Source organism: Rhamphochromis sp. 'chilingali' (assembly GCF_963969265.1).
Source record: "Rhamphochromis sp. 'chilingali' genome assembly, chromosome: 21".
NCBI lineage: Eukaryota > Metazoa > Chordata > Actinopteri > Cichliformes > Cichlidae > Rhamphochromis > Rhamphochromis sp. 'chilingali'.
Genome location: NC_137949.1, coordinates 17,794,265 through 17,812,515, shown reverse-complemented (window position 1 = coordinate 17,812,515; position 18,251 = coordinate 17,794,265). Strand labels below are relative to the sequence as shown.

General features: G+C 38.6%; 2 protein-coding genes across 9 annotated transcripts in view; both read right to left on the bottom strand.

Annotated features, from left to right (window-relative positions):
- Nucleotides 1-1,069: 1,069 nt before the first annotated feature.
- On the bottom strand, nucleotides 1,070-9,132 carry LOC308389709 (potassium channel, subfamily K, member 16-like). Its single transcript, XM_080871211.1, has 5 exons — nucleotides 8,213-9,132; nucleotides 6,397-6,511; nucleotides 6,149-6,315; nucleotides 5,148-5,316; nucleotides 1,070-5,048 (listed from the first exon to the last, which is right to left on the bottom strand). The coding sequence occupies exons 1-5, from the start codon at nucleotides 8,423-8,425 to the stop codon at nucleotides 4,840-4,842; spliced, it is 873 nt and encodes a 290-aa protein (XP_080727337.1). The 5' UTR covers nucleotides 8,426-9,132; the 3' UTR covers nucleotides 1,070-4,839.
- Nucleotides 9,133-10,248: 1,116 nt separating this feature from the next.
- kif6 (kinesin family member 6) overlaps nucleotides 10,249-18,251 on the bottom strand; it is an 80,326-nt gene continuing 72,323 nt past the window's right edge. Inside the window, exons 19-24 of one of the 8 annotated variants that reach the window (XR_013970314.1) lie at nucleotides 16,812-16,894; nucleotides 16,075-16,161; nucleotides 15,848-15,952; nucleotides 14,794-14,906; nucleotides 13,912-14,019; nucleotides 10,249-11,539 (exon numbers count right to left, since the gene is read on the bottom strand). Coding sequence is in view for 5 of the 8 variants with exons in the window: in XM_080871209.1 (XP_080727335.1) it covers nucleotides 15,685-15,952; nucleotides 16,075-16,161; nucleotides 16,812-16,894 (438 nt within the window). In the remaining 3 variants the exon portion in view is untranslated. The other 7 variants (XR_013970316.1, XR_013970315.1, XM_080871208.1 and 4 more) reach the window with 7 other exon arrangements.

Below are 18,251 nucleotides of genomic sequence, written 5' to 3'. Positions count from 1 at the left end.
AATTTTCTGCAGTAACATTACCTGATGCTGCTGAAGTGAAGCAGAGCAAAGTTACAGAGGTTTAATTAGAGACACAACTAATCATTTTGCAATTTCATGTAATTTTAAAAAGTTTGCATTTCTTCAGTATTAAACAGCAGAAATGAGACTTTTTTTTTGTCGGAAGTGAGTTAAAAAAAAGCGTCCGACAGCGCTGTACATAGACTGGTGGGTAATAAGCAAGCGAATAATGCAGAAAACAGAGATTTGACATGGGAAACTGTTCTTGAAGTACACTGAGAGGGAGAGAGAGAGCTGTGCATGAAGTGTGATTTTTATTTATTTATTTATTTTTATCGTGGTGGAAGCAAAACATCAAAAGTAAGAGGGAATTCACGACGATGTTTACAGTGGGATGCAAAAGTTTGGGCAACCTTGTTAATAGTCATTATTTTTCCTGTATAAATAGTTGGTTGTTACAATAAAAAATGTCAGTTAAATATGTCATATAGGAGACACACACAGTGATATTTGAGAAGTGAAATGAAGTTGATTGGATTTACAGAAAGTGTGCAATAATTGTTTAAACAAAATCAGGCAGGTGCATAAATTTGGAAAATAATGACTATTAACAAGGTTGCCCAAACTTATGCATCCCACTGTATGTGAAGCGAAATGTGAAGAGTAGTTTGGATCTTCTTTTGCTGCTGGTTCAATAAATTTTGGCTGGAGAGAGACAAAACCTACAGCTTCAGAATCTAGCGCAAAAAAAGCCAACCTTCTCAAAAAAAGACGTAAACACAAACATATATATATATATATATATATATATATATATATATATATATATATATATATATATATATATATATATATATTATTATTATTATTATTATTATTATTATTATTTTTTTTTTTTTTTTTTTTTTTTTTTTTTTTTTTTTTTTTTTTTTTTTTTTTTTTTTCTCAGTGTTGAATGGATTTATTTTTTTTCTTTTTTCTAATAACCATGTTTTCAACCTGGTACAAAAACCTGTTTGGACATCTATACATATACAAATATATGGGGGTAGTTTATTCTATTATTAGTTTTTTAAATTACAGACTGTTGAATTACAGGTGGCTGAGGGCTCCAGCTGTGTGCTAGTGTTTACGTCAGCTATCTGAAACCAACCTTGTTTTCATTTTACTTCCTTTTGAAGCTTTTTTTTTTTTTTTAATTGAAAGTTTTGTAATTATGACAGTCATCTACATGAAGAAAACAAAAACAGCAAAAACAAACAAACAAACAAAAAAACAAACAACAAAAAAACCCAGAAAAACAACCAAACAAACAAACATAATACGCACTGACAATAACATAATGGCACAGTGAAACTCTCAGATCTGCCCGGTCTGGGGGAGCTCCCCTCCACCTCTTTACAGGTCCCATGTCGTCAGGTTTTTGCTACTGTCCACGCAGCACTTTACAGTCCATCCCTGATGATATTCGGAAGGGTATTTCCAGTCTCTTTTATGAGCTACCTTATAAAAAAACGTGACCACGTCCTTAGCAGACCTTCCTTCTTTCAGTAGTTGCGTGAAAATACTTAGTTAAGCTCTTGTTATATAACCCACCACCCCTCATCCCACATTACCACCTTCAACAAATCTCTCCCACTTCCTCCAGTTTTTATGAAATTGGTCCATTTTGAGGTTAAAAAAAAAGTAAGTTTTTCCATTCTATATATTTCCTCCATTATTCCTATCCAATCTTTCTTTGTTGGGGGCTCTTTCTCCAGCCACCTTCTGGTAAGCGCTTTTTTGCCCGCTCCCAACAGGATGTTTATCAAATATTTGTCCTTTAAGGAGGCTGCTGATGGGATATCGCCCAAATACACAGTACAGAAATCCAAGTTTAATTTGAGACCAGTCACCAAGTAAATTGATTCAACCACTTCACTCCAGTATGGTTGGATTATTGGGCATTTCCAAAATATATGAAAATGATCTGCCATGTTTTCCCCACAGTTTCTCCAGCATTGTCCATCTGTCAGTTGACCTTTTTGTTTGTATTTTATTTTGGGTGTTATAAAAAACCTAATAAAATTTTTCCACGTGAATTCCCTCCAGTAACCCAAACTAGTAGTTTCCATCTGTGTCCTGCATATATTTAACAAACTGTCCTCTGATATGTTGATTTTAGCCTCCGTCTCCCATTTAATTTTGATATAATTGGTTGATTGATCCTTAAGTGATTGTAAGTTCTGATAAAGTTTAGCAATCAATTTATTTTTAATCTGACCTTTATAAGCTTCTTTTATAACGGGGACTAGGCCTTCACTATGTTCTTCTGTAGTTTTTATATTACTATTGAAATAGGACCTGACTTGGAGATATCTGAAAAAATCTTGGTTTTCCAAACCGTAGGTGTCTCTTAATTTTTCAAAACTTTGTAATCCTTCTTTTCCTAACAATGAGCAAAATGGTCCGATCCCCCTTGTTAACCAAGTTGTATAACGTCTATCTATTTGTGCAGGGATAAATTCCTTATCATGTGTGACCCATCTGAGTTGTTTGAGACCAGCTCCTGATTTAAGACTTTCACATTCATCAAACCATATCTTTAAAGGAGTTTTAGTCCATTCGTTTAAATTATTTTTCTGTTCCAAATATAATTTTTTATCTCCTAGTATTGTCTGTAGTGGTAATTTTAATTTTGTCACATCTAAATATTTTCATTTTGCTTCGTACGACGGATCACACCAATAAATTAAATATCTTAATTGTGCTGCTTTAAAATAACTTTCTAAGTTTGGGAGGGAAAGTCCACCTCTTTCCTTAGGTAGTTGCAATGTTATATACCTAACTCTGGGTTTACGGCCCTTCCATATAAATCCGAAATCATTCTGTTCCATAACGCAAATTGTTTGGCTGGTATGTGTACTGGTATAGATTGAAAAAGGAAAAGCAGTAGCGGAAGTATATTCATTTTGATCAGGTCAATCCTATTATACAGATCAAGTGGCAGTAGGCTCCACCTTTGAATGTTTTCTTTCAATTCCCTTGTAATTGGTGAGTAGTTTAATTCACAGATTTCTGTCAGTGTTTTGGGAATCTTAATACCTAAATATTTAATTATTTTATTTGTATGAATTTAGACAGATTTTTGATCTTTGTTGTGGGTACATAATTGTATGTGATCACCTGTGTTTATTTGAATGTTTATTTTATATCCGGAAAGTTCTCCAAACATTTCCATCTTTGACCATAACTTAGGTAAGCTTCTTTCTGGGTCTGTGAGGGTCAGCAAAACATCATCTGCAAATAAACCCATTTTATATTCCGTATTCCGTATCCATATCCCTTTAATTTGTTCATCCTCCCTAATAGCTTGCGCCAGCGGTTCAATAAATAAAGCAAACAAGGCTGGGCTAAGCGGACATGCCTGCCGACATCCTCTCTGCAAGTCCACTACTCCAGTTAAGCTCCCATTTATTTTTATTCTTGCTGAAAGTAAATAATATAAATTTTTAATCAGTTGAATAAAAGGGTCTCTGAAACCAAACCGCTCCATAACCAAAAATAAGTAAGTGTTGAATGGATTTAAAACAAACTAAAAAGTGGGACAGGTAAAAGCCATCCTTTTTTTTTTTTTACAGCTCACTTCACCATTTTGATTAATGTGTTTGTCTAAGATAGCCCTCTGCATTCAATTCACCTGAATTTTCCATCACTACACAAATGCAGACATGCTCTCAGAGAAACGCGCACACACACAAGAGTTAATAAAAAACACAAACGTGTAGCAGAAAACATGATTTCCGCCTGAGTAAACACATTCTCTACTAGATCATCTAAGAATATGTTGAAATAATGTTTACAAAACAAGAAAGGCTCTAATGCTGAGAGTCAGCTCATTATGGCGGCGCCTTTAATTGTTTTATGACTAACACTGAAAAAGTTGATCTTCTTAACTTGTGTTTCTGAAGAATGGCTACTTTTTATTTTGCAAGTCACATACTTACATTTGTTTTGTTTTTTTTAATGGCAGTCAGTTCTTGGAGAACCATTACCAACCAATCACACTGGTGGTACTCCTGAAGATTTCAGAGCTGAAGCTAAGTAGAGCGCTAATAGGAGGGATGTTAACCTATACTGATACCAACACATGGAATAACATGGGCAAAAATGTGAGCTGACCCAGTAGGGACTTGGGAGCTACCATGAGTGCAGTATGAAATATCATGGCATTGTTACCACATTCACACTGCCTCTAGTGTTTTACAGCATGAATGTTCCCTTCAGGTTGGACCCATCAGTGCAGAGTTCTGGAAGAACATCCCAATTATTGTGAGGGAGGAAATGTGACAAAAACATGAACTGTGTGCAAGAACACCTGCACAATCTTAAGATGCCAACTGACTCACTTGTCAGATTTTCCATTAAGTTTTGATTTTGACAAACTGGAGGAGATCACAAAATAAAGGGGGGAAAGGGAAATGAGAAGACTTCTGCAATGAGATCTAAAATCTGTCCAGAGGTGCATGAGAAAATAGTGCTGAATGGGAGATTGGCCACATTTAAATGAAGTCAGGCTTTTGATTTTTTTCCCCCTTCTGTCAACCTGTTCTCATAACTTTCTGAGCACACTTTGTATATAATATGTAAAACATTTTGCTCTCAGTGAGAATAATTAGAATTAATTAGAACAGTGTTATTTGTGTGAACTGTTTGCATTTTATGACAGTTCAACGCAAATATTTAAAGCACCGATTGTGTGGCCTGAATGAGGTAGAAGTCATCCTGCTTTGTCTATTTTAGCACAGTCTCGCTAAATATATTTTACGCACTGTATATGGTGCTATCTGCAGTCCATTTTCAGATCTTTGATGTGGCTTCTATTTCACTGGATGGCATGTTCTCTGCCTCCCTTTGTTTCCTGAGGCTCGGGTAAGTCTGGTCCAGCACATGCTCCATTATACTAGCTGCCATGTTGAAGATGAGAGCGAGCCAAGCGAGGCCAAAGATGATCCAAATGCCTGCAACACTGCGGTACAGATAGATGTAGGTCTTTCCAGGGTTGGTACCTGCAAAGACATTACGTCCAAATGCCTTTTACAGTCCACTGGATAGAATCACAAAGGTTAGGTTGACTTCTGTGCTGTTTGTTTGCTCTCTCTACTCACCCACCACATAATCTCCAAAGCCAATGGTGCTCAGGGTAATGAAGGCGAAGTAGAAGCCCTCGCCATATGTCCAGCCTTCCACGTAACTGAACAGCAGAGGGGGGATGACCAGAAACAGGAAAGTGCCAGCGATAAAGAACAAACTCGCTGCAACAGCCTCAAATGCTTGCTGCAAAGGACAAAAGGTTTGATATTATACACAGAGATAAAGGCTATCAGCATGCTGTGGCCTACACATCCAATCAATGCAACAAATGTTGATGTCTTTTTGGCAGCACTTTAGTATTTGATAAACAAATGAACAGAGTAGTTAGAGTATTTCTGTAATCTTTTGTTTAAGCCAGTATTTGCTTTCAGTATCTGAAGCAGGTCCAGAAATGTGATGCTTGGCTTGTAATATCTGCCAATTCACATGGGAGCTGTGTAAGATTAGGTTTTGTCAAAGCTGTTAAAAAAGGTATAGTTTCAGAAGCTAAAAGAAACATTTTGGTGTTAGAGGTTTTAGCCAGGAGTTTGTTTGTTTTTTAAAGCTTTTCCACTTCGGTGTTCCAAAAGGCGCAAAATCTATAAAAAGATGTGATTGTTTACCAAACTTTAACCCTGTCCCTAGATTGGCCAGCAGTTACCTGGTGAAGGTTAGGAAAATAAGTGGTATGTGAAAGTGTGAGGGCACTTATCACCTGTATTGCTTGTTTACATGGGCTCCCAGCTAGTTTACCAAAGAAACAAAAATGCTGGAAAGTTGGTGAAGTTTCTTTCTATACATGTCATTTTTATGTCGTGGTGACCACTGATGGTGCTGATAAGGTTCTTCACATCAGAATCTCATCAACACTGGACATTTTAACACCTCATTTTTATTCTTTGGCTTTTTCACTAGACTGTACTAGATAATAGGCCAACCTATGTTAGCTTTAAATGTGCTTATAAACAATTTTGATTTGATGTGATCCCTAAAAAAATTTAACTCCATGCTGTAGCTAATGGACATGAAGCGGTACCTTGTGAGGAACAACTGAGACCAGTCCCTTCTCCAGCCTCCCCAGGTGGATAGTGAAACACTTCCCCAGCTGTTTGAAGAAGGCCAGGTTCAGGGGAATCCCACAGAAAGCATAAAACACACAAAACACCTGGCCAGACACAGTGCTTGGGGAGAGGTTTCCATAGCCTGTGAACCAGATAAGGAGCCGTTATTAAGCGGGGCAGGCATTTCCCACAAATGGGAAAACTGAAATGTGAAAGTGCTCACCGATAGTTGTGATGACTGTGCTTGCAAAGAAGAAGGAGCTGCTGAAGTCCCAGTTACTGGGGTTTGTGGAGTTTCCTGAAGGATTTACTCCATTTTTCTTGGCATATAAAATGACCTGTGTGTGCGCGCGCGCACACACACACACACACACACACACACACACACACACACACACACACACACACACACACACACACACACACACACACACACACACAAATGCAAGCACAGAGATAGTAAAATCAGGATTAAATGTGCCTGAACATTTAATGACTCATGACACTAAAGGGAGCCAGTAATCTCACTGGCAAATATTTTAGATTAGAACACACTAAATGACTCATTAGGTCAGGTTACAGTCAGCTATTATTACCATGTATTTAACATAATGGTGGGGCCAGCAGCTATAATCCTGTATTCACTGTGTCCTGTATCTGACAACAGCAGAATCTATTTTTACATAATTTAACTGATTAATGTCCGTTGAGATGCATTTAAGGCTGCATCTTCTAAAAGCGTTATTGTCATGATGTTAAAAAAGCTTGTAGTGTAATAATTGATTCTCGTGTAACATCACTAGATATGTAGTTCATTGCATTATTAACATTTATGGTGTTGATAGACATTTATCATGGCACTAGATCTGATGCTGAACACATTTTGGTAGAGTCTGATAATGTAAAGATGCAGCACAAACTTAAAATTGGTAGAAAAACTACTCACATATATTAACTCATTCACTGCCATTGACGTCTATAGCCGTCAATGGCAGTGAATGAGTCAATGGGTTTAACTCATTCACTGCCAATGGCTGGCAGTGAATGAGTTAATTAGCCAGGCAAGGAGGCCTGAATTTTTTAAAAACTGCTGACAATCAGTGATCCACTCTCCAGGATCACTGATTGGAGAGTGGTGAGAAAGCATTTGTTATAACCAAGGTTCACTCTCCTCAAATGACCTCACCAGATCTCAATCCAATAAAACGTCTTTGGGATATAGTGGGCTGGAATCTGCATCAACTGTGTGATGCTATCATGTCAACATGCACCAAAATCTCTCGTGACTGTTTCCAGCAACTTGTTGAGTCTATATCACAAAGAAAAAGGGCAAAAGTGGGTCCAACCAGGTGTATGTAATCTAATCTAAAGTCTCCTGCATGTATGTGTACGGCTCAAGAGCTTGGTCTTATTAGCTACATTGTGGATGTGAGGGGTATGGGTGTAGCAAGAAACTGCGTCCATAATCATACAATTGTTCATTCACTTTCTGTTTTTGGAAGCACTACTGACCTCCCAGTACATTCTTAACCATCCAGACCCATCAGGTTGTCTGTGACAGTCTCCTAGGATAAGTAGCCAGGCAAGTAAATTACAGTTTTCTAATCAAAATGAGCACTCAAAGCTACTTACTGTCAAGCCTTCAACTCACATACACACACTTTATTCTATACTCAAGTGCCTTATCTAATGATTTATTATTGCACTGGAAGGAACTCAGGGTTAAGTATCTTGATGACTTCCTGAGCCACAGCCACATCATTTTTAAAACTATGATTTAAAACTATGGAGAAGAAGCATTCATTTTTGGCTTTTTCTCTTTGCTTTTCATTTCAGATTATTTTATGTTAAATTACATATATTTCAGTCTATTTTCTATCTAGAAGGTCTTACATTTTTGTAATGTTGCTCATTTTACATGAGTACCTTTTATCTTTTAATGTAAAGCACTTTGAATTGCCTTGCTGTTGCCTTGCCATCACTGTGTTGGTAAAGTTGGGACTATCAAACACATGCTGACAGTGTAATAAATGCCAGACCTTAACAAAGTACTCCAAGGCGTCTCCATCCAAGCAGGTGTAATTTGCTAAGAAATTCAACTTCTCCATCAGAAAATGGTTTCGATTGTAGTTTTCGGCCTCTCGCTCCAGTATTCGGAAGATGGTGGCTCCAGCCAGCAGGTAGATGAAATGGGACAGAGCCAAAAGAGCCGTCCAGCTCGCTCTGACCCGCACCACGTGAAAGCTCGCCATTGACCTCCCGCCACCAACAGAAAGGATACGATACCAATCAACAAACTTGTTGGAGGAGTTGGTTGTTTTTTTTCTTAGTTCAGAAAGAATTGAAAGACAAACCCTCGTTCAGCGTGAGATTCTTTTTGAAAACAGGCAACGAAAGCGGTTTGCTTAAGGAGAAAGCATTTCTACATCACAGCAGGATGAGGGCAGGCTAATGTTTGGTGAAGCTCTGAGTCGATAGGTTATCAGGTCTCATTCTGCTTGGTCAGAGTCCTGTAAATTTATGGGTTATCTGGGTAATGGCCAAACTTACTTCACCTCCATTAGTGACATCTGGGCACACACATACACTTCCAACTGTTTCCACTAATAAGGGAGCAACATCTTGTCAGCATAACAGAAGTTAATGTTTGACCAGCGGCAGCACAGGCCATCTGATCCCAGCCTGTACACAAGCCCAGACTCACCTACCTCTATAACTTTGGGTTTCCCCACATGCCTATTCCAAGTTTCGGCTCTGACTGTGCTCATTATGATTATTAAGGAGAAACTTAAACAGGATTTAGTTTTTCAGTCACGTAGGTTACAATAATTAAAAAAAATGTCAACACATCAAGAAAACAGCATCAACCATTAGGCATATATGGCTTACACACCCAAAGGTTACCAATTATTTAGAGGCATCTGGAAAAAATTAATCAAACAGATGTCAAATATTTGCTCTGTTTTGGTTTCTGTCATATAAAAAACGGACTGGATGTTACCCAGTGTTTTGTGATTTCCTGTTTTAAAGCCAAGAGTTCAACATTTTTGTCGTCTTGAATTTTGAACTGATATTACATGGTTATGAAGGAGCACCACCCTTTTATCCTCTTTATACTTTACATAACAGTACCATCATTTACAAACTGAACATCATGTTGTATTTCATTGGAATAACACTAGTGACTAAGACCATAATCTCACTAGGAAAGTATACTGATCTTACTCCAAAAATCAAAGCAGGAAAAAATGATGCTTCAGACCATTTTTCTGAGATTTCACTCCAGCAAGTTAAAGGGACTCAGTGGTTTGTACAGTCCTCATGTTCTTATATGCATGCTTGACAACATCAGGGCATGCTCATAATTAAATAGTATTCTGGGGGATCTCCTCCAAGATCTGGACCAGGGCATCTTTGAGCTCCTGGACAGTCTGTGGAGCAACTGGGATCCACAGTGCAGGGAGCACAGGGCCCTTTAAAGGATATTGTGTCATCAGGCCACCTCATGAAGTCTGTTTTTGATTGTCTGGCCTGCTGGAGTTTATTTTGTAGGGTTCTGGCCTGTTCTTCCTTGCACAAAGGAGCAGATACCAGTCCCGCTGATAGGTTCAGGACCTTCCATACCCCCATCCAGCTCTCCAAGACTAACCTCCCGTCTACTGGAATCTCCTCCTTGTTTTGTGGGTTGTCTCATACAGTGCACCTGTTCTTAATTTAGTTAAAACCAGACACTGAACAGATCAGTATCCCAAAGTTTTAACTGACTTGATGCTATACTAAAATTTAAAAGTTGTCCTTTTTTATGAGCAGTGTACGCAAAGTAAAACAGCTTCTAAGGAACTAGTGCATTCTGGGAAGTGCAGCAATCCTAGCACATCCCTTAAAGTGTTCGGTGGGGGGTGTAAAAGAAGAAGAAAAAATGCATGTCATTGTTGGTCAGAAGATTTTTTTTCCATGACCAACTTTAGATCAATCTTTAGATTATTGTATTCTCTGCAGATTTACACAGTTTTCACATTTTATTTTTATTTAAAAAAAAAAAAAATGCTTCAGCTCTAATTAGGCAGTTTTTCTTCCTGGGAACACCCTCTCTATTACAATTACCAGTGAACCCAGTGATCGGAAGTGATGTTCCCGAGGGAAATAACAGGTGTAATGACGTGACCGAAAAAGGACCTTGCTCCAAAGCCACTCAGCCTCGATGCAAAGCGTGCATGTGTCAAACAAATTGATGCAAAGCCATGTAAACCTGTTGACAGGTCGTCTCTGTTTGGACAAATGGCTTTGAGGTAGCTAGGTAGGCAGACACAGCTTATTAGCTGATGCTGATGGAGATATTGATTTTTTTTTTTCAAACCTGACAATCTCCCTGAGATAGCAGTAAACAAGCCTCAAGTTAAAACTTATATTATCGTTGCTTACTGTGGAAATAGGTGCAGTGATTTACTAACGTGTAGAAACATGCATGTAATGACAGTATATAAGACAAAAACTGTCTAATGAGTCGGTATTTAGTAAGAAAACCTTAATTATTGAACACAGCCTGAACTCTCTATTTTAAACTTCCTTGTCAATTTTTTATGGAGTCTTCAGAAATAGTTCTACGGGTTACTTGAAAGACATCCAATGCTCTTTTTTGGATGGTGGTTGCTTTTTTTGTTCTCTGGCAGATGTAGATGATCCCACACTGTTTCAATAATGATGAGGTCTGGGTCACAGCAGGCTAATACATGACTGACTGTGTTTCACTCTATATTTTTACATGCATACTTTCACATTAGCATTTGAAATTTGGGATCAGTGTCATGTTGAAAGAGGAAGCTGCTACCAATCAGCTCTGGATTTTTCTTTTCAAAGGACACGACTTTCAGATAGTGTTCACCTGCTATAGGTTTTAGGCCTGGCACTACTTCTTTTGTCCTTCGCTTGTCTAGTTTCCTCAAAATCTTTAAGGACACACTGCACACCATGCAAAGACATGGCAAACTTTTACCTAACTAGGAATTACTGGAGTGAAAAAATAGCCAATGGCCACAAAAAAACTTCAGAAAGAACTTCAGAAAGACTGGACAACAATTTCTCAATTCCTCCTTGAAAGTATAATATAAAGAAATGAAGGGTGTGTCAAGAGCTTTCGCTGTTCTGTGTCTAATAATAACTATTTAGTTCAGAATCCAACAAGAAGAGTTTGTAACACAATCTGAATAGAGCTTTTTACCGACTGGACACTTCTCCATGGGTGTTTCTTTACCTTTGGCACAGTGCATGCTGGCATCATTTCCCTGAACAGCAGCTCAGATCAGCTGCAGTTCCTGTAGCGTCCACTTGGTGCTGGCTCCAAAAGTAACTCCTATGTTAATGTCAAACTTCATAGCAGAAATAGATATGTTTACAGCCTGTTAACATGTTAAGGCCTAAAGTTTACATTAATTAGAGGTGTGGCTTCCTTAGTGACAGGTGAATACAGACACAGGTGGCTTTAGGTGCAAAGGGAAGGAGGGGCTCAGGAGTCAACCCATGTAGACAGCAGCCCAGTCCTGCTGCCAGTCTTCCAGTGCTGGACAGATCTGCCTGCCTAATTTGGATGGGAGTAAAGGTTCGGAGGCATTTGGAGGGGGGTGAGTGTGTGTCTGTGTACATGAGAGATTTGAGAGTGTGTGTGTGTGTGTGTGTGTGTGTGTGTGTGTGTGTGTGTGTAACCAGTGTTCAACTTGAAAGAGTGTCCTTTCACCCGGTTAAGCAAAAGTCAACAGTCCTCCAGGTGATGCAGGTGACCTTGAAGTATAGGAGCAGATAGTCAAAACACAGTCCTGTTATCAGGGAAATTTGTTGTTTTGGGCAGTCTTGGCCTTGACAGTCTTGAGTAGCTGCATGAAGGAGATGGTTATTTGGGTTCAAATTAACAACTGCATTCCAATTTCGCATTTGGTCTAAATGTCCATCACTGGTCATCAGGTCTCTCAATTCCCGATGCAGAGCCGTGAGCTTCTCCAAGATCTTATCAATATTGCGTTCAGTAAACACAGTCTGAGTACTCACGGCTTGACCATGGTCAATCGTGTTGGCCAACCTTGTGGGGTTTTGAACAGCTGTAACCGCTTTTTTTGTTCTTCGATAAGCCAGGTCCGCTCCAGCTCCAATCAGCCAGAATACTGTTATCATGGTCCAGAACAGGTAGATCTCGTTCAATGCTGTCCAACGAGAGTGTCGCCAGGAAATGACGCAACAGCAGCAAACATCTCTGCAGGAGAATCGGGCTCTCATAAGTCTTTAAGTTTTAGAGAACAAGACTGAGAGACTATCTGAGGGTCCGAGTGAATGCCTGATGTAATTTTAAATCTGCTGCACAAAAACTGTTTTTGCTTATATGATCTCATACAGATCATCTTCAAATTTCAGGGAGACCTAAGAGATACTCTAATTTTTTCAGTACAGCTGTTAGAACTATAGTTGACAGTGGTTTTCCACTTTTCCAGTTAAATTCCAAAGTGAAAAAAAGCCACTGTTACACCTATTACATATTATCAAAGAGAAATAAGGAAGCACTCATGAAAAAAGATTTATTACTAATATAAATGGCAAAAGAAAATGAGCTTTGTGCATCAACAGCTATGATCTGTGGATTTTAAATCACAAGGCAGGCAGAGTGGAGAGTTTAAAACTAATACACAAAACAAGAAACTCAGAAGTAAGAACAGCAGTAGTGTGTGTCATAGCATTGCACAATTCTGCTTCATTTTTTTTGTACATTTTAAATAGGAAATGTCCTGATATTATACACTTTTACACCCCTTTTGAATAAAGTAAAATTAGATGGAAATATGAAAGTTATTTGTTTCTGCATCATTTACATAGTTATGATTCATTACTTCCACAAACTGGAGGAGCCGGCTTCCGACTGGCCACTCCTTCTTCTGATATCTTGAGACAAAATTTGTCAAACAGTCGGAGCAGGCTGTGATTTCCACTCATGACCATTATATCACGTCATTACCAGGAAGAAGCCAGTAACTGAGTGTGCACATTTGACAGCAGGCATAATGTGTGTGCGCGTGTGTGTGCGTGTGTGTGTTGTATTTCTTGGAGAAGCCTAGTACCCATGTACCGGGTCATGAGTAATTATTTCAACTGGTAGACGTGGTGTCACGGTTCTGGGTCAGTTTCCACCCAGTATTTTGAGTTTATTATATTTTGGTTTAATTTTGCATCAGGGATTGTTTTCTTGTTCTCTTGTTGTGTTAATGATGATGATTATGATGTTTATTATTAGAGTTTCATGTTTCTGTTTGTGTTTAGGATTTGTTCTTCGGTTGTGTCTGCTTAGTATATGTCTAGTTCCATGTGTCATTTTCTGTCTGTCTCTCAATGTCGAGTCTGCGTCTTAGTGTGATGGTTTCTTGTTCCTGTTTTATTGTGAAGGTCTGCGTCTCATGTGAGTGTGTTCAGTTTTACCTCTCGTCTCGTTAATGACTCCGAGCTGTGTCTCCCACCTGTGTGTAATCTCCCTGTGATTCTTTGAGTGTATTTAAGTCGTGTCTTCTGTGTTTGTAGTTGCTGGTTCGTCTGTGTATCCACCCTGCTTCATCTGTGTGTTTCCCTGCTGTCAATCGGTTTCTGCTCGCTCTCGTTCATGTTCAGGTTCGTGTTCTGTACTCAGTTTGTTCCCAGTATAGTTTAGTCTTTGTTCGGTTCGCCTTTTGTCCATTTTTATTTTGTGTTTAATAAACCACCATCACACCTTTACCAAGTGCCTGCGTTTGGATCCTCCTTTATTTTCCACACGGCTCATCTCACTCGCCGTGACACGTGGAGGTCAAACTTGAAACACATCACTGCTGATGTTTGCCTGAAATTCAGAAAACAAAGAAAAAGTTAGAATAAGCTATTGTGTGTCGATGTTCAAATGCCTTTGCTAGTGTTACTACACTTCCCAGAACGCACTAGTGTCTTGGAAGGTGTTTTGGGAAGACGTATACATAAATATAGAAAGAGTAAAAATTGACACTGGTAGTGCCCAAATAAAGTTGAGGAAAGAACTTAGTAAACATTTAGTGGCGAAAGCTATAATGATGGAAGAAAAGACGAAGAAAAACAGTTTAATAAACTAATAAAGCAAGAAAACAAGCAAGAAGAAAGTCAGCAGTTATTTTCCTGATAACTCCTGAGATTAAAAATCTTTTTGCAACAGTGTCGTGACCAAGAGAGATAGCATTCAAGTAACACACATGAATCCATACAGCAAAAATACTGTATTCAATATTAATGTTCAAGCAATTATTGAATTAATTCAACCTCAAATTCGCTCAGTAAGACTAGCTCCCTAAGTTGTAGTGAATGTAAGCTGGTAAGTAAGGTTTGTAATAAACCTCAGGGCTTTGTGAAAGGAGTGTCCACCATATATGTATGCTGTCTGTGACCATAATGCAACACTGTGACAGAGAAGTGGAAGCAACAAGTCTCTTTATTCCCTCAGTGGACAGAAAACGAGGATAAAGAAAGCTACGAAAAGTCCTGAAAGAAGCTAAACTTTATTGTCAGGCCAGCAGAGGGCGGTGTTGAATGCATAATGCATACTGTGCTTAAGGTGCGTTTTTTGCATGTGTGTATCTGTGTGTGTCACCTGCCCTGCTGACGAGATTCTGCCTAGCCCTGATAAAAGCCAGGATGTCAGCATCAGTTTGCTGGTCTCCAGTCAGCGGAATAGAGGATGAGACTGTGGCAGAGGTGAGGGTCCTGAAATGTATGAATAGTTACTGTGACAGGCAGCCATCATCATTCATTGCTTTAACAACCCAGCAGTCCTGTTATTCTTGACTATTCGTAATCCAGAGGTTTATAAGAAACAGGTAACAATGCAGTCTCTGCTGGTGGAACAAAAGCACGAGTGTTTAACTGTGATCGTAAAAAGGTAGCTCAGGCAGCAGTGAGGCCTGTTTGATTTGTTAGCACAGTTTGTAGACATTACTTCACAAAGATATAAAAAATCATAGCCGTGCTCATGACTGAAAAAAAACAAAAACACTGCAAATCTATAAAATCTACACGTCTATATACAGATTTAAGTGCTTCAAAATGTTGACAATAAATCCAAAGAACTTTCAGTTTGTTTTAAAAATGTAAAAAATAAACAATAGACAATACAAGGACTGTGATGTCTCTTATTTCTAAAGAGATATGAGTGAAGTCAATAGTTCCTCTGAACATGTTAAATGGCAGAACTCTGAGAATATACTGGAAATAAAGCTCTGTCACTTTATTCTTTACAAGTGAAACAATAAAATACATGCACCCCCATAATTATGTTCATTAATCTGTATTAAATCTCACAGGATCTCCTGTGAGATTTAAGAAATGTAAGCATTTTATTTGTAAGTATTAGTTCAACGATGTCATCAAAACTAAAAACATAATAAAGATTGAAGTTAATAATAAAGATTCAAAGTTAAAGGGCACACGATAATGATCATAAAAACCCCCACGTAGCTACATGTGACAAAAGAAAAAATATTTTTTAGTAACATGTATACAAAGTTATACTTAACAAGACTGTGTCACTGACACTGTAGGGCCTAAATATGTTGTTCCAAAGGATTATTTTGGCCAGAAATAGTTTAAAACTCCTCTTTTGATTGTAATATTTGTCAACCTTTGTTCCAGGCCACTGATTCACATACTTCCACTCAGAAGAAGGGGTGAAGTCTGTCACCTTCCTGTTCACAGGGTTATTCTGCCACGCTGGCACAGCTGGTCCTGGAGGTTTGCTTTCAAGGGTAAAACTTCTGAAATTCAAAGAATCAGTGTATGTGTATATATATAGTGTTACATATCGTATGGCTACATGCAGTATAACCCATCAGTACCCAGAGCAAATAAATGAGAGGATCAGTGAAGCGTAGCTGACCTGAGCTCCTGAGCAGAGATAGAAGGATCTGGATTCAGGTGTCGGCCTGCTGGCGAGTCTCTCACAGTACTGCTGAGAGCAGGAGCCCTAATTAAAATTAGAAGAGTATTTCATGAAGACTGACAACAAAATACCACAGAACATTATATCATCTGTAGGAAATGTATGCATGTACATGAGCCAACCACCAGAGGGCGCTACAACACAAAAATAGTTTGTAGCAACATTTTGTTAATGGAGTTTCTGCAAAGTTCACTGAGTTAAAACTAAAGCTGCCATATTCTCAGCTCCATTTTTCTAGTTCTTGTACTATATTCCTTATAAAAAATGGTGGTTAATAATTTCTTTAATCATTTTCAACATTTGTGATGAAGTTTAGGTCTTTTAGTATTGTTTGTATCTTTCACATAAAAACATTGTTTTATTGATTTAACATTGTTCCAGCAATTGTTTGCTATTTATTAAAGTAAAAAAAGGTTTTATAGAAACAAGCTGCAGGTTGCTGGCTAAAAATCAAGTGTTCAGGCACGGAAATGAAAAGGAAACTATAATATTATTAATAAATCAGTAAAAAGAGAGTGGTTCTCATTATAACTTCGCTAGTTTTTATACGTGTATGAGCTGAATAGAAGCTAAAAATGTCTATTTAATACACAGTTAATATTAAGAGTGCATACCAGCCAACTGGTCAGACCTTTATTACATCTTTTGCAAGGCTGGGCAAAAAGCAATCTCACCCAAATCCCGGAGCTCGAGGTGTAGATGGCTGTATGGTCCTGTTCAGTGTCCCAGTGTGACTTTGGGCTGCAGCCTCTGACTCCTGGTTACAAATAATGAAAAGTTAATTTACTGAAATATTTCTGTACCACTTCTCTACAAACAACATCATGCCAGCCTGGTAACAGTTAAATGCAATGTGGCCATAGTTCTCTTTAAAAGGACCAGACAACCTTAGGTATTTTGTGTCTTCTGGCTTTGTCATAACACAAAGTTTAAGCGATCACATGTGTGCAGAACAATAAACGTGTGAACAAAGCTGATGAATATATACAGGCACGAAAAAGGACGTCCTGCTTTGTGGACTCAAACTGCATGTGTAAGGCCCGTCTGTTGGATTTCCTCTGCTTCCCATTCGTCACTCAGTGACACATTTCCAAACTTTTCTCAGATGTGAATGAGCTATTCTTCTCCATTCATAAGATCAAAACCAAAGAGCGGCAGCCAGCGACGTCTGCTCATCACATGTTGGTGCCTAACATCTTCTATGCAGTTGGTTTCCGAAACCAACCACATGACAGCCATCAAGGCTGAGGAAAGCGTGCAAGTGGAGAGACAAGTCTAACTTGGTTTTAGACATGAAATTTTATCAGCTTTTCTCTCTTTAAACTTTTGCACAAGACTTATCTCTTATTACCCACAGAGATCACAGACAGATATAGCCATGTAGATACTGGTAAAGTACTTACACATCATACGGTAAAAGCTCAAAAGTTGGTTAAAGGTACAACTGAATGAACTATATTTGAATTTTTTCTAGTATCTATACTGTGAACTTTTTCACTGTGACTTTGACTGGACCATCGCAACACCGCGATGCTTTTTCTTTTTCAGCCGTTCTGTTGCAGATTTGCTGCTGTGCTTGGGATCGTTGTCCTGTTCTGTGACCCAGTTTGAACCAAGCTTTAGCTGTGAGACAGATGGTCTCACATTTGACTGAGATGTAGCTCTTGGGTGTTTTTACAGTTTTGCTGAGCGCTGAGTGCTCCGGACCTGGGGTGAATTTCCTGGGATGTCCACTTCTGCGAACACTGTGGCATTGTCCCGACACACATCTGAATGCTCCAGACGGCAAAATGCCAAGGCTCCTGCTTTTATAAACCTGCTCACACATCCTGATAATTAATTAGTGAATTGGATTATCAGCTATTTAGCCTCTGAATTCCTATGGAAGCAGTACATAGCTGTATGGAAACTTTATTCTTCACATGTCTGTTAAAGACTGTTAGCCAACAATTTCAATAGCTAAATCTTTAGCTACTAAGATTTATGCAATATTTATAGCGTTATGGCAACTGTTCTCCACTATGTTTAGCTGGCTGCCTCCACTGTGTGACATTTTGTTCCTGTTAATGCTATCTGCTGGGACTGTCCATCATCTGTTGCTGTTCCTCTAAGCT

Bases quoted from the DNA above. Each gene is read 5' to 3' on its own strand.
- LOC308389709 (XM_080871211.1), bottom strand. From the start codon at position 8,425: ATGGCGAGCTTTCACGTGGTGCGGGTCAGAGCGAGCTGGACGGCTCTT. The intron at 6,316-6,396 runs GTGAGCACTTTC...TCTGGTTCACAG, and splicing joins CACAGTCATCACAACTATCG to GCTATGGAAACCTCTCCCCA. The intron at 5,317-6,148 runs GTACCGCTTCAT...TGTCCTTTGCAG, and splicing joins TCTCAGTTGTTCCTCACAAG to CAAGCATTTGAGGCTGTTGC.